Raw genomic sequence first — 14070 nt, forward strand, 5'->3', positions numbered from 1 at the left:
GGCGTGCGATTGAGATTGAGTCATCTATGGATCTGTTGTTGCAGAATGCGAATTAGAGTTGGTCTAGGGTTTCCGGCATGATGGTGTTGATGTGAGCCATGACCAGCCATTCAAAGCACTTCATGGCTACAGACGTGAGTGTAACGGGGCGGTAATAATTTAGGCAGGTTACCTTCGCTATCTTGGGCACAGGGACTATGGTGGTCTGCTTGAAACATTTAGGTATTACAGACTCTGTCAGGGAGAGGTTGCCTGTTAGCCAGAGTCTGCCACTAGCATAATCAGTGTAGTTAGCTCAGCTATCCCCATTGAGACCGTGTCTGTGCCTCGACCTAGGTTGGGCAAAACTAAACATGGCGGTGTTCGCCTTAGCAATCTCACTAGATTAAAGACCTCCTCCATTCCTGCCATTATTGAAAGAGATCGTGATACCTCACATCTCAAAATAGGGCTACTTAATGTTAGATCCCTCACTTCAAAGGCAGTTATAGTCAATGAACTAATCACTGATCATAATCTTGATGTGATTGGCCTGACTGAAACATGGCTTCAGCCTAATGAATTTACTGTGTTAAATGAGGCCTCTCCTCCTGGTTACACTAGTGACCATATCCCCCACGCATCCCGCAAAGGCGGAGGTGTTGCTAACATTTACAAAAGCAAATTTCAATTTACAATTTTCTTTTGAGCTTCTAGTCATAAAATCTATGCAGCCTACTCATTCACTTTTTATAGCTACTGTTTACAGGCCTCCTAGGCCATATACAGCGTTCCTCACTGAGTTCCCTTAATTCCTATCGGACCTTGTAGTCATGGCAGATAATATTCACATTTTTGGTGACTTTAATATTCACATGGAAAAGTCCACAGACCCACTCCAAAAGGCTTTCGGAGCCATCATCGACTCAGTGGGTTTTGTCCAACATGTCTCTGGACCTACTCACTGCCACAGTCATACTCTGGACTTAGTTTTGTCCCATGGAATAAATGTTGTGGATCTTAATGTTTTTCCTCATAATCCTGGACTATCGGACCATCATTTTATTACGTTTGCAATCGCAACAAATAATCTGCTCAGACCCCAACCAAGGAGCATCAAAAGTTGTGCTATAAATTCTCAGACAACCCAAAGATTCCTTGATGCCCTTCCAGACTCCCTCTGCCCACCCAAGGACATCAGAGGACAAAAATCAGTTAACCACCTAACTGAGGAACTCAATTTAACCTTGTGCAATACACTAGATGCAGTTGCACCCCTAAAAACTAAAAATATTTGTCATAAGAAACTAGCTCCCTGGTATACAGAAAATACCTGAGCTCTGAAGCAAGCTTCCAGAAAATTGGAATAGAAATCGCGCCACACCAAACTGGAAGTTTGCCCGACTAGCTTGGAAAGACAGTACCGTGCAGTATCGAAGAGCCCTCACTGCTGCTCGATCATCCTATTTTTCCAAATTTATTGAGGAAAGTAAGAACAATCCGAAATTTATTTTTGATACTGTCGCAAAGCTAACTAAAAAGCAGCATTCCCCAAGAGAGGATGGCTTTCACTTCAGCAGTAATAAATTCATGAACTTCTTTGAGGAAAAGATCATGATCATTAGAAAGCAAATTACAGACTCCTCTTTAAATCTGCATATACCTCCAAAGCTCAGTTGTCCTGAGTCTGCACAACTCTGCCAGGACTTAGGATCAAGGAAGACACTCAAGTGTTTTAGTACTATATCTCTTGACACAATGACGAAAAGAATCATGGCCTCTAAACCTTCAAGCTGCATACTGGACCCTATTCCAACTAAACTACTGAAAGAGCTGCTTCCTGTGCTTGGCCCTCCTATGTTGAACATAATAAACGGCTCTCTATCCACCGGATGTGTACCAAACTCACTAAAAGTGGCAGTAATAAACCCTCTCTTGAAAAAGCCAAACCTTGACCCATAAAATATAAAAAACTATCGGCCGATATCGAATCTCCCATTCCTCTCAAAATTTTTAGAAAAAGCTGTTGCGCTGCAACTCACTGCCTTCCTGAAGACAAACAATGTATACGAAATGCTTCAGCCTGGTTTTAGACCCCATTATAGCACTGAGACTGCACTTGTAAATTACCTTTTAATGGCGTCAGACCGAGGCTCTGCATCTGTTCTCGTGCTCCTAGACCTTAGTGCTGCTTTTGATACCATCGATCACCACATTCTTTTGGAGAGATTGGAAACCCAAATTGGTCTACACGGACAAGTTCTGGCCTGGTTTAGATCTTGTCTGTCTGAAAGATATCAGTTTGTCTCTGTGAATGGTTTGTCCTCTGAAAAATCAACTGTAAATGTCAGTGTTCCTCAAGGTTCCATTTTAGGACCACTATTGTTTTCACTATATATTTTACCTCTTGGGGATGTCATTCGAAAACATAATGTTAACTTCCACTGCTATGCGGATGACACACAGCCCTACATTTCAATGAAACATGGTGAAGCCCCAAAATTGCCCTCGCTAGAAGCCTGTGTTTCAGACATAAGGAAGTGGATGGCTGAAAACTTTCTACTTTTAAACTCGGACAAAACAGAGATGCTTGTTCTAGGTCCCAAGAAACAAAGAGATCTTCTGTTGAATCTGACAATTAATCGTCTCAAATAAAACTGTGAAGGACCTCGGCGTTACTCTGGACCCTGATCTCTCTTTTGACGAACATATCAAGACTGTTTCAAGGACAGCTTTTTTCCATTTACGTAACATTGCAAAAATCTGACATTTTCTGTCCAAACATTTGGCAGAAAAATGTATCCATGCTTTTGTTACTTCTAGGTTAGACTACTGCAATGCTCTACTTTCCGGCTACCCGGATAAAGCACTAAATAAACTTCAGTTAGTGCTAAATACGGCTGCTAGAATCCTGACTAGAACCAAAAAATGTGATCATATTACTCCAGTGCTAGCCTCCCTACACTGGCTTCCTGTTGGGGCAAGGGCTGATTTCAAGGTTTTACTGCTAACCTACAAAGCATTACATGGGCTTGCTCCTACCTATCTTTCCGATTTGGTCCTGCCGTTCATACCTCACGTATGCTACGGTCACAAGACGCAGGCCTCCTAATTGTCCCTTGAATTTCTAAGCAAACAGCTGGAGGCAGGGCTTTCTCCTATAGAGCTCAATTTTTATGGAATGGTCTGCTTACCCATGTGAGAGACGCAGACTCGGTCTCAACCTTTAAGTCTTTATTGAAGACTCATCTCTTCAGTAGGTCCTATGATTGAGTGTAGTCTGGCCCAGGAGTGTGAAGGTGAACGGAAAGGCACTGGAGCAACGAACAGCCCTTGCTGTCTCTGCCTGGCCGGTTCCCCTCTCTCCACTGGGATTCTCTGCCTCTAACCCTATTACAGGGGCTGAGTCACTGGCTTACTGGTGCTCTTCCATGCCGTCCCTAGGAGGGGTGCGTCACTTGAGTGGGTTGAGTCACTGACGTGGTCTTCCTGTCTGGGTTGGCGCCCCCCCTTGGGTTGTGCCGCGGCGGAGATCTTTGTGGGCTATACTCAGCCTTGTCACAGGATGGTAAGTTGGTGGTTGAAGATATCCCTCTAGTGGTGTTGGGGCTGTGCTTTGGCAAAGTGGGTGGGGTTATATCCTGCCTGTTTGGCCCTGTCCGGGGGTATCATCGGATGGGGCCACTGTGTCTCCTGACCCCTCCTGTCTCAGCCTCCAGTATTTATGCTGCAGTAGTTTGTGTCAGGGGGCTAGGGTCAGTCTGTTATATCTGGAGTATTTCTCCTGTCTTATCCGGTGTCCTGTGTGAATTTAAGTATGCTCTCTCTCTTTCTCTCTTTCTTTCTTTCTCTCTCTCGGAGGACCTGAGCCCTAGGGCCATGCCTCAGGACTACCTGACATGATGACTCCTTGTTGTCCCCAGTCCACCTGGCCGTGCTGCTGCTCCAGTTTCAACTGTTCTGCCTGCGGCTATGGAACCCTGACCTGTTCACTGTGATTACTATTATTTGACCATGCTGGTCATTTATGAACATTTGAACATCTTGGCCATGTTCTGTTATAATCTCCACCCGGCACAGCCAGAAGAGGACTGACCACCCCTCATAGCCTGGTTCCTCTCTAGGTTTCTTACTAGGTTTTGGCCTTTCTAGGGAGTTTTTCCTAGCCACCGTGCTTCTACACCTGCACTGCTTGCTGTTTGGGGTTTTAGGCTGGGTTTCTGTACAGCATTTTGAGATATCAGCTGATGTAAGATGGGCTGTATAAATAAATTTGATTTGATTTGAAAATGTCAGTGAAGATACTTGACAGTTGGTCCACGCATGCTTTGAGTACACGTCCGGGTAATCCGTCTGGAATGTTGACCTGTTTAAAGGTATTGCACACATCGGCTACGGAAAGCGTGATCACACAGTGTTCCGGAACAGCTTATGCTCTCATGCATGCTTCAGTGTTGCTTGCCTTGAAGCGAGCATAAAAGGCATTTAGCTTGTCTGGTAGGCTCCCGTCACTAGGCAGCTCGCTACTGGGTTTCCCTTTGTAGTCTGTAATAGTTTTCAAGTCCTGCCACATCCGACGAGCGACAGAGCCGGTGCAGTAGGATTCAAGCTTAGTCCTTTATTGACACTTTGCCTGTTTGATGGTTCGTCTGAGGGCATAGCGGGATTTCTTATAAGCGTCCGGATTAGTATCCCGCTCATTGAAAGTGGCAGCTCTAGCCTTTAGCTCGGTGCGGATGTTGCCTGTAATCCATGGCTTCTGGTTGGGAAATTTACGTACGGTCACTGTTGGGACGACATCGTCGATGCACTTATTGATGAAGTCGGTGACTGAGGTGGTATACTCCTGAATGCTATTGGATGAATCCCGGAACATATTCCAGTCTGCTAGCAAAACAGTCCTGTAGCGTAGCATCCGCGTCATCTGACCATTTCCGTATTGAGCGAGTCACTGGTACTCCCTGCTTTAGTTTTTGCTTGCAAGCAGGAATCAGGAGGATATAATTATGGTCAGATTTGCAATGTCGAGGTAGAGCTTTGTATGCGTCTCTGTGTGTGGAGTAAAGGTGGTCTAGAGTTTAATTTTCCTCTGGTTGCACATGTGATATGCTGGTAGAAATTAAGTAAAACGGATGTAAGTTTTTCTGCAGTCCCCGTCCACTAGGAGTGCCGCTTCTGGATAAGCATTTTCTTGTTTGATTATGGCCTTAGTCAGCTCCTTGCGTGCGATATTAGCGCCAGCATTGGTTTGTGATGATAAATAGACGGCTATGAATAATATAGATGAGAACTCTCTTGGTAGATAGTGTGGTCTACAGCTTATCATGAGATTTTCTACCTTGAGTCTTCTTTAATATTAGACATCGTGCACCAGCAGTTATTGACAAATAGACACACACCCCCGCCCCTCATCTTCCCAGACGTAGCTGCTCTGTCCTGCCAATGCATGGAGAAGCCAGCCACCTCTATATTATCCGTGTCGTCGTTCAGCCACGTCTCGGTGAAACATAAAATATGACAGTTTTTAAATGTCCCATTGGTACGATAGTGTTAATCGTAGATCGTCCAGTTTGTTTTCCAATGATTGCACGTTGGCCAATAATACGGAGGGTAGTGGTGGTTTACCTACTCGTCTGCAAACTTTTACAAGGCACCCCGCCCTTCTCCCCCTTTTCCTCAGTTTTTTCTTCACGCTGATGACGGGAATTTGGGCATTGTCTCGACAAAGCAGTATATCGTTTGTGTCGGACTGTTTAAAGAAAAAATCTTTGTCCATTTCAAGGTGAGTAATTGCTGTTCTTATGTCCAGAAGCTCTTTTTGGTCAACCGAGATGGTAGCAGCAACATTATGTACAAAATGAGTTACAAACAATGCGGGGGGAAAAATAACACAGTTGGTTAGGAGCCCGTAAAACTGCAGCCATCCCCTCCTGCGCCATTCTCATGCGCCATTCTCGTGGCAGGTGGATGACAAGTGGGCATCAAGAGTCATTCTCTGCCTCCTCTCTCAACATACATCCTCCTTGACGGCTCTCCTTCTGCCCTAGAACCTATATCCTAAAACCAGTGCCTGCTCTGATTCCCCCTGTGGTGTGGCAGGCCTCTGATGGTAGTTTATAGATACAGTGAGGTCAGGTGACAGTGATCCCTGTAAGGGGGTTAGTTATAGACATGGAGAGCCATAGACACAATATGAATGGCACCTTCTCTGAGGCTTATTTTATAGTCAGTCGTTCATAAGCAGTAATTGGAATGAATGTGGTCACCATATTATCCATTATTATAGAAAGTAATGTTCCTCTCTGAGGACAATAAAGTTTAACTAACCAAAGCAGAGTTTTCTCCCTTTACAGATTGGTTATGAAATAAAGGAAAGATGATAACCCTACTGTATTGTAAATTATACATTTTCAGAGCGGTAATAGAAAGGTGTTCTGTACTCTCAGAAACCATAATACTAGGCGGTGTGAGTCTGGGATTCTAGTCAACTTTCCCCATTCTAAAATGGAAGATTAGGTATCAGAGATTGATCCTTCATTACACTGCCTTTACCTTTTGTTTCAACATCTCCTCACTGTTCTCTCTTGGGTTATTATGAGGAATACAGTGGACCACACAAAGCGAGAGAGAAGGCAATCAATATAGCAGTCTGGTTAAGTGTATAACCTCTCAAAGACCCACACTTCTGTGTCTCCAAGCATCCATTTCTCTCCCAGCGATTGGCTTTAGTTTTCCTTGATTATCTTGATTCATGGCAACGCCCTGTGGCGGCATCTTCTTTCCCAAAGGCTTGATTGAATGCTGATTTGAGGGAGAATGGAATAGCCCGAGTGTAATTGTGTTATAACATATTTATTCAGGAGAAAATCCTTTATTGTGTCTAAGTATGGTGCTGTGCTGTGCTGTGTGTGTGTGTGTGTATTAAATATTTTATTAGGCTCCCCATTATCTAGTGCTAAAGCAGCAGCTACTCTTCCTGGGGTCCAAACAAAACATAAAACACAACATAATTGAGCAATAAGGGGTGTGGTATTTGGCCAATATACCACGGCTAACGGCTGTTCCCTGCACGATGCAATGCGAAGTGCCTAGATACAGACCTTATATACCATGGATGTCAGCCAATCAGCATTCAGGGCTCGAACAACCCAGTTTATAATACATAATACTAAACAAGTACATCACAAGGACAGAACTACATAGTGTGTGTACCTATGTATTAACTTATATATTTACATAATTGTATGGATAGATGAACGCATAAATGGGTGTACGTATCATGGATGGATACTTACATTCGAAGCTTGTTACAAAATCCATGAACATTGTTTGAACAAAAATAATTATGTTAATTTGGCATTAATTTAGTAAAACTTTATGAACTCTTGCTGAGATAAAGTCACACCACTTCATCGATATCTAGATAGACAATGAACCCTGCTCTCCTTTTTACATAAAATGCTGAGATATATTCACACCACTTCATTTATATGTAGATATGCAATGAACCCTGATCTCCTTTTTACATAACAAAGTCCATATGTCCACTGTTCCTGTTCTTTCTTCAAGTGACAGTAGACGTATTCATTTATTTATGCACAAATGAATGCATAAAATCTCAAGTTCTCTCTTCTTTCTCATATCTTTCATTTTTCAAGATATGGCACAAACAATCCCACCAATCAACGTTCACATTAAAGTGTTTGTCCTCTGTCCAAAGATGCTTGTGTTAGGGTGCCACCTATGGACCGAAAGTAGAAATGCATTGAGATAGAACTTTTTTTCCTTCATTTTATGGATGTACCCAATAGATCTGATTGGTACAGCAGGTATTGTTTCAGTTCGTGGGGATCTGGAGACCATGGATTGAACTAAGTCTGGCCTTTCCCAAAATCTTCCTGGTGGACAGTCGACACAGCTGCATCAGACACTCGTGGCCAGGCATCCAAGAAGAAACGGATATAATTTAGAACGACAGAAAGACGTTTTCAGGGTTAGCTGTTGTAAATGATACAAGAACAATGTAAATAGTATCAAAATCTATTACTATATCATGGTATCACAATGCAAGAACAAATAAGTATTTCACAAACACTAACATATGTATGACAGGTTTAATTTGAAGTACACAAGCAGTTCAAAACACCACCAAAATGTTGTGTATCAGATAGATCCATTGGGGGACTAGCTACCTCCTCTGTGGCCCAGCACTATTTTCTCCACGGGGCTGTGCAAGAGGCCAGGTCCAGGGGTTGTTTGCCCTGTGTGTCTCTGCTGCTGCAGTCAGCCCCATGCTCCAGCAGAACAGACATCAGCTCAGGGTTGGACAGACAGACTGCCGTGTTCAGAGGAGAGTCCCCATCCTTACTGCTGTTCACACTAGCACCTGACCGAGAGCGTATATTTATGGATATTGTGTGGAACATGTATGGATTTTGTATGCACAGTAAATGTCATATGAGTGCCTTAGGTGAATAAGCCTCAACCTACAGTATACAGTACTAGTCAACCCTCATTACAGGGTTTTCTTTATTTTTACTATTTTCTACATTGTAGTATAATAGTGAAGACATCAAAACTATTAAATAACACATATGGAATCATGTAGTAAGGAAAAAAGTTTTAAACAAATGAAAATATATTTTATATTTGAGATTCTTCAAAGTAGCCACCCTTTGCCTTGATGACAGCTTTGCACAACTCCCAAACTGTTTTGGGAAGGCCCTTTTCTCTTTCAACATGACAACGCCCCCATGCACAAAGTGAGGTCCATACAGAAATTATTTGTTGAGATCGTTGTGGAAGAACTTGACTGGCTTGCACAAAACCCTGACCTCAACCCCATCGAACACCTTCGTGTTGAATTGGAATGCCGACTGCGAGTCGGGCCTAATCGTCCAACATCAGTGCCCGATCTCACTAATGCTATTGTGTCTCAATGGAAGCAAGTCCCCACAGCAATGTTCCAACATCTAGTGGAAATCCTTCCCAGAAGAGTGGAGGCTATTATAGCAGCAAAGGGGGGACTAACGCCATTATAATGCCCATGATTTGGGAATGAGGCGTTCGACACTACTGGTCATGTAGTGTACTTAATGTGCCGTGGCTATCTTGGTAAAATGTATTATATACAGCAGAACCTTGTGATAGAAGCACACTGGTCAATGTCCAGTCCAGATTCTACAGTATCTAGACTAGACAAATGGAAGAGAATCCACTATCATACCTAGCTGAAGCAATTTCTTCACAGTGCTCAGATGCTGATTGGTGCAGGCAGTGTAGAGTGGGGAGCCTGATTGGTCAGTGTGTTGATCAACATCTGCCCCGTGATGAACCTGAGACTCAATGCATTCTGGGTGACCTGGACAGAGATATCTTCAAGGAATAAAGAACAGTGCGTGTGACCTGCTTTGAAAAAGTTCTGACTGTATCTAAATCTAGGGAATGATACATCTCATTACACATAACAAAATAAATGAACGTGACCATGGCTTAACAAATTGCTCTTGCTCCTAAGTATTACAAAAAAGGAAAGATGAACGCATCTCCCATAAATTACCGCAACAACAGTACATTTTTAGGTAATGGTGCTCTTTTTTATTTTATAAAAGCTGACACGTTTTGACTTTCATCTTTGTCAAAGTGCTGTAGCTACTGTATATGAACCTTTGAGAGAAAAAAAACACGCATTATGATCCCTTCATTATGTTATTTTCGGCAACATTTTGTCATCTCTACGGGGTTTTCCCTTTATTACTTTGGCACAAGCTGCAGTGCAGTCTTCAGTGAATCACGTGGCTACCGCCTTGGCTGATGCACCACTGATAGGGTTGCAAAATTCCAGGAACTTTCAAAAAAATTCCCTGGTTTTCCCCAAATCCCGGTTGGGGGATTCCCAGAGTCAGAAGGGATTATTAAGCCGGAAATCTGTAATCTCCAACAAGGAATTCTAGAAAACCAGGGAATTTATTGAAAGTTCCCAGAATTTTGCTACCCTAACCACAGAGGATCTATCTATCTATTGGTAGTCTGTCCTTCAGAATATGACCCATAATCTTTGGCTGCGGCCTGGTGGATGGGGGAGGCTGAGAGGCTGTATCCTTCGGGTAAGGCTCCGTGCTGGAGGAGCAGGGTCACACAGGCCACGTGGCCCCGGGCACAGGCCTCTGACAGGGGGGTGGTCTGCTCCAACGTGGGGACGTTCACCTGGTACCGCAGACAACAACATGCACTCATCAGCTCTACTGAACAGCTCTTATCTTACATCCAATACATCTTGCCGCATTCCTCTCCCATCCTATCAAAACCAACAAAAGTACTGGTGACAGCCTGCTGAGAAGGTTAACACTCCACTGTCTGTCACATTGTAAGCATACTACTGTGTCAGTGTGTCTAGGAATGGTAGTGTATACACCTACATGGAGAGTGCATCAGTGGTTTTTCATTTTCGCTCAGTGCCTTCTTATAACTAAAATGTAGTAGACTATTCAACAGTTAAGTTATTGAAATGTGACTTCTTACTCAGCGTACAGATGAATTCAACAGTAGGGCTATTGTTGTCTACAGATTTGTGCTAATAATGTCAAAGTGGCAAGGATTGTGTGTGATTAATCGCCTAATATCTTCATAATCTAACCCATATTCAGGGTGGTCTGCCTGTTCTTGGACTTTGTTTGTTATACATTGAGAGTGGTCATTTGTAGCTCAGTTGGTAGAGCATGGCGCTTGTATGATTAAATTCAATCAAACTCATGTCAATAAACATGTATACAATCTTGTGTTGTGTGAGTCTTAAAATCAGCCAGAGATGGTGCAGATAGAGTGGAATTCCTTACTCACATTGGCCCCATTTTCTATCAGTAACTTGGCACAGGCAGTGTGTCCCTGCAGACATGCTCCATGAAGGGGAGAGACTCTTTCTAGAGTGGCCAGGTTGACACACGTTCCCTGTGACGAAGAAAGAAACATGACAACAATAAAACATCAAAACCAACCCTATTCCCTCTGCAATTACCTCAATCAACAATAGACATACATTTTTAAGCTTATTCAGAAATTCCACTCCCCATATTAAAATTGCTTTGAAATGTGCAGCATTTCTAAGCTGTCCGTTGTATAATACTGTGCTTAAGTGATACATTCCATCTACAGTCCCATTCTGCAGATGATGGTAAGGCTACTGTTACTTTATAAACAGAAATAACAAATATCAGTTTAACTGACGCCTGCAGGCATGAGCTTGTATAATAACGGTTGGCTCCTTGCCAGTCCATATTATAACAGGCCTGGCTGTGCCTTCCTTACCTGAGCTATTAGGTTTCTCAGTGTGAGAACACGTCCATTGTAGGCTGCATCATGAATGGGGGACCAATCTGACTCAATATCTTACAAAATATAAACAACACGCATAGGATCATTCACAGATACAGTACATACATAAATTCATTAGCCAAAGCATGGATATAGACAAGTGGATACTTTGTCGATCTCACCAAGCAGTCTACTACTACTCACCACTCATCAAAGGGTTGGAGAGAAACACAACAGAACCAGTCTGAGTTTCATTCTTCCTCTGGTTGTCACTGCTGTGTCCTGTGGCCTGTCTCATTGTTTACAAATAGAGTTCCTCAAATCAGACAGCAGTCTAGTAGTCTGTCTGCACCATCGGTTTTGTAACATCAGCAACTGGACTGTCACCTGTCGTTGGTGTCAAAATTAATCTGTACCCGTCTGTTCCTGAACTGTTTTGGGGGTGTTTTTGGCATCAGGCCCCAACTCAGAGCCTGTGATGTCATTTCCGACCAGACTCAGAGTCTGCGATGCAGGAAGTGGGTTTGAATGCCCTGCTGGGCTGGTTTTTACAGTGCACATGGTGCTTATTAAGAACCAATGGTGGGGCAGAGAGAGTGAGTGGAAGCCTGTCGAGCAGGTTCGTAACTTGACACTGTCATCACAAACAGTTCACTCAAAGACAGACCATATAAATAATATACGGCAGTACAATAATGACAAGATGAACATGCAACTCTTATAAGACGGGTCCAGTATAAGAGGGAGGGAGAGAGGGAAGGAGGGGTCTTGATGAAGAAATATAGAGGGGGGAGAGGGGGAAGGAGAGGAAGAGAGAGTTGGGGCTGGAAAGATACATAGAAATCGGATTTGCAGTGACATGTTTGTTTTCATAGTTTGGGTTATTGTGTCAACACCCTGTGTGACACACACTTTGCTCTCTGAGGTGTTGGATACAAACTGTAAAGCCATGGTTTAAATGGAGGAGTACTTTTCCATGAGTGGCCATTCATCAGCTGTAGATGCAGAGTTTAGGCCTACTTGCAAGTTTCCAAAAAACCTGTGTGTTATTGGAAAGAAATGCAGTTCAAATAGCTGGCTGGATAGGCTTCTAAATGGCAACATTTTACAAGGAGGAATTCAAGGCTCACAGAGATTTGCAAGAGAGAGAAATTTGCCAAAAACCAATTTATGCTCCCTACTTTTTCCATTTGGAGGATACAATGTTGTCTTAGAGGAAATGCACCAGAAATACTTACTTACTGCATTGTCTGGCATAGGTTCCTTTTTCGTGGACAGACTACATAAACATAAATTGAGCAACCCACCAGTTACGTGAGACTTTAGTTCTGGGATAACCGAGATTATACATAAGTACCACAGGAAGCTGGTGATGGGAGGACGGCTCACAATAATGGCTGAAATGGAGGAAATGTAATGGTATCAAACACATGGAAATCATGTCCTCCCCAATTAAAGTGCCACCAGCCACCTGTGATAGGTACACTGGCATTATCAACAACTGACACTGCCCAAAGCAGATCCGCCACGATAATAAACTAATCATCCACATAAATTTCTTGATTTTTAAATACCCCAAATTTGCCTCATTGACATTATCGAGAGGCAAACACGTGACAGTGAGAAAACATGACAAGGCACTCCTTATGCGCATTCTGTGACATGCACTCTTCATGGATGCAACGAGGTGATTCTCTATCCCAAGGACAGTCCAGATGAAAGCATTCTTTAGAAGTTATTAGAAGTTAGAAGTTATTACTACTGTCATCTGATCCACCATCAGATGACAGTAGCAGAGAGAGGTTTGTTCAGAGGGAGAACGAGACAGAGAGAGAAGAGAGAGAGCTCTCCAGGGGGATGCTGCAAAATCAAATAGCCTACTATCAATCTATCAATCAAATGTATTTATAAAGTCTTTTTTACATCAGCAGTAGAAACACGGTGGCTAGGAAAAACTCCCTAGAAAGGCATAGGGAGAAACCTAGAGAGGAACCAGGCTCTGAGGGGTGGCTAGTCCTCTTCTGGCTGTGCCGGATGGAGATTATAAGAGTACATGGCCATTAAGGCCAAATTGTTCTTCAAGATGTTCAATTGTTCATAGATGACCAGCAGGGTTGTAGAGGGTGCAACACGTCAGTACCTCAGGAGTAAATTATGTTGATATAATCCCTGCCACTGTAAACCTAACACATAAATTACTTGTGCCTTGTCAGAGAAAGGGCATGGATTAGAATAGTTTATCATTGCATAAACCCACTCAATGCCCTCTCTGTAATCAATGCATATTCATAGCTCCTTTGTTTTGTTCCACAAATCCTTTCCGCACCTGCTTTTCTGGTTCTTAAGAGTTGGAATGCAGCAGCTCCCTACCTACTCAGGCCAAGGGGCTGTGCAGTAGGGTGTTCATAATCTATCTGTCTGGACAGGGTAGGGCCTTTTAACTTTGCTACTGTATTTCAACTTTCGAATGTAGCCTACCTACATTCAAACCACTCTAAACGACTGCATATGATCACATGTTCTTGTATAATTGGGTAAATTGTTGTAGAAAATGAAAAAGTTTGCATACTGTGCATTTCATATTTTCCACCAGGACTACAGCCTCTGCTATTTATTAAAGGTGAGTCACAGTCTCTTCCTGAACACACATTGATTCACTCTTATTTTCACGTTTTCATACACTCATAATGCAATTTATACTTAATATTATAGAGGCTTGGATAACTTGTTGGAAAAATGTAAATGAACAAAGAGTAAGCCTTTTTACTCCAAATGTTGGAG

The 14070-nt window shown here is 42.9% G+C and overlaps 1 protein-coding gene across 1 annotated transcript; it reads right to left on the bottom strand.

Annotated features, from left to right (window-relative positions):
• Nucleotides 1-9570: 9570 nt before the first annotated feature.
• Nucleotides 9571-11741, bottom strand: LOC120057961 (ankyrin repeat and SOCS box protein 9-like). Its single transcript, XM_039006444.1, has 4 exons — nucleotides 11494-11741; nucleotides 11284-11363; nucleotides 10819-10926; nucleotides 9571-10185 (listed from the first exon to the last, which is right to left on the bottom strand). The coding sequence occupies exons 1-4, from the start codon at nucleotides 11585-11587 to the stop codon at nucleotides 9994-9996; spliced, it is 474 nt and encodes a 157-aa protein (XP_038862372.1). The 5' UTR covers nucleotides 11588-11741; the 3' UTR covers nucleotides 9571-9993.
• Between the last annotated feature and the right edge of the window lie 2329 nt (nucleotides 11742-14070).

This window comes from Salvelinus namaycush, chromosome 13 (assembly GCF_016432855.1).
Source record: "Salvelinus namaycush isolate Seneca chromosome 13, SaNama_1.0, whole genome shotgun sequence".
Taxonomy (NCBI): Eukaryota; Metazoa; Chordata; class Actinopteri; order Salmoniformes; family Salmonidae; genus Salvelinus; species Salvelinus namaycush.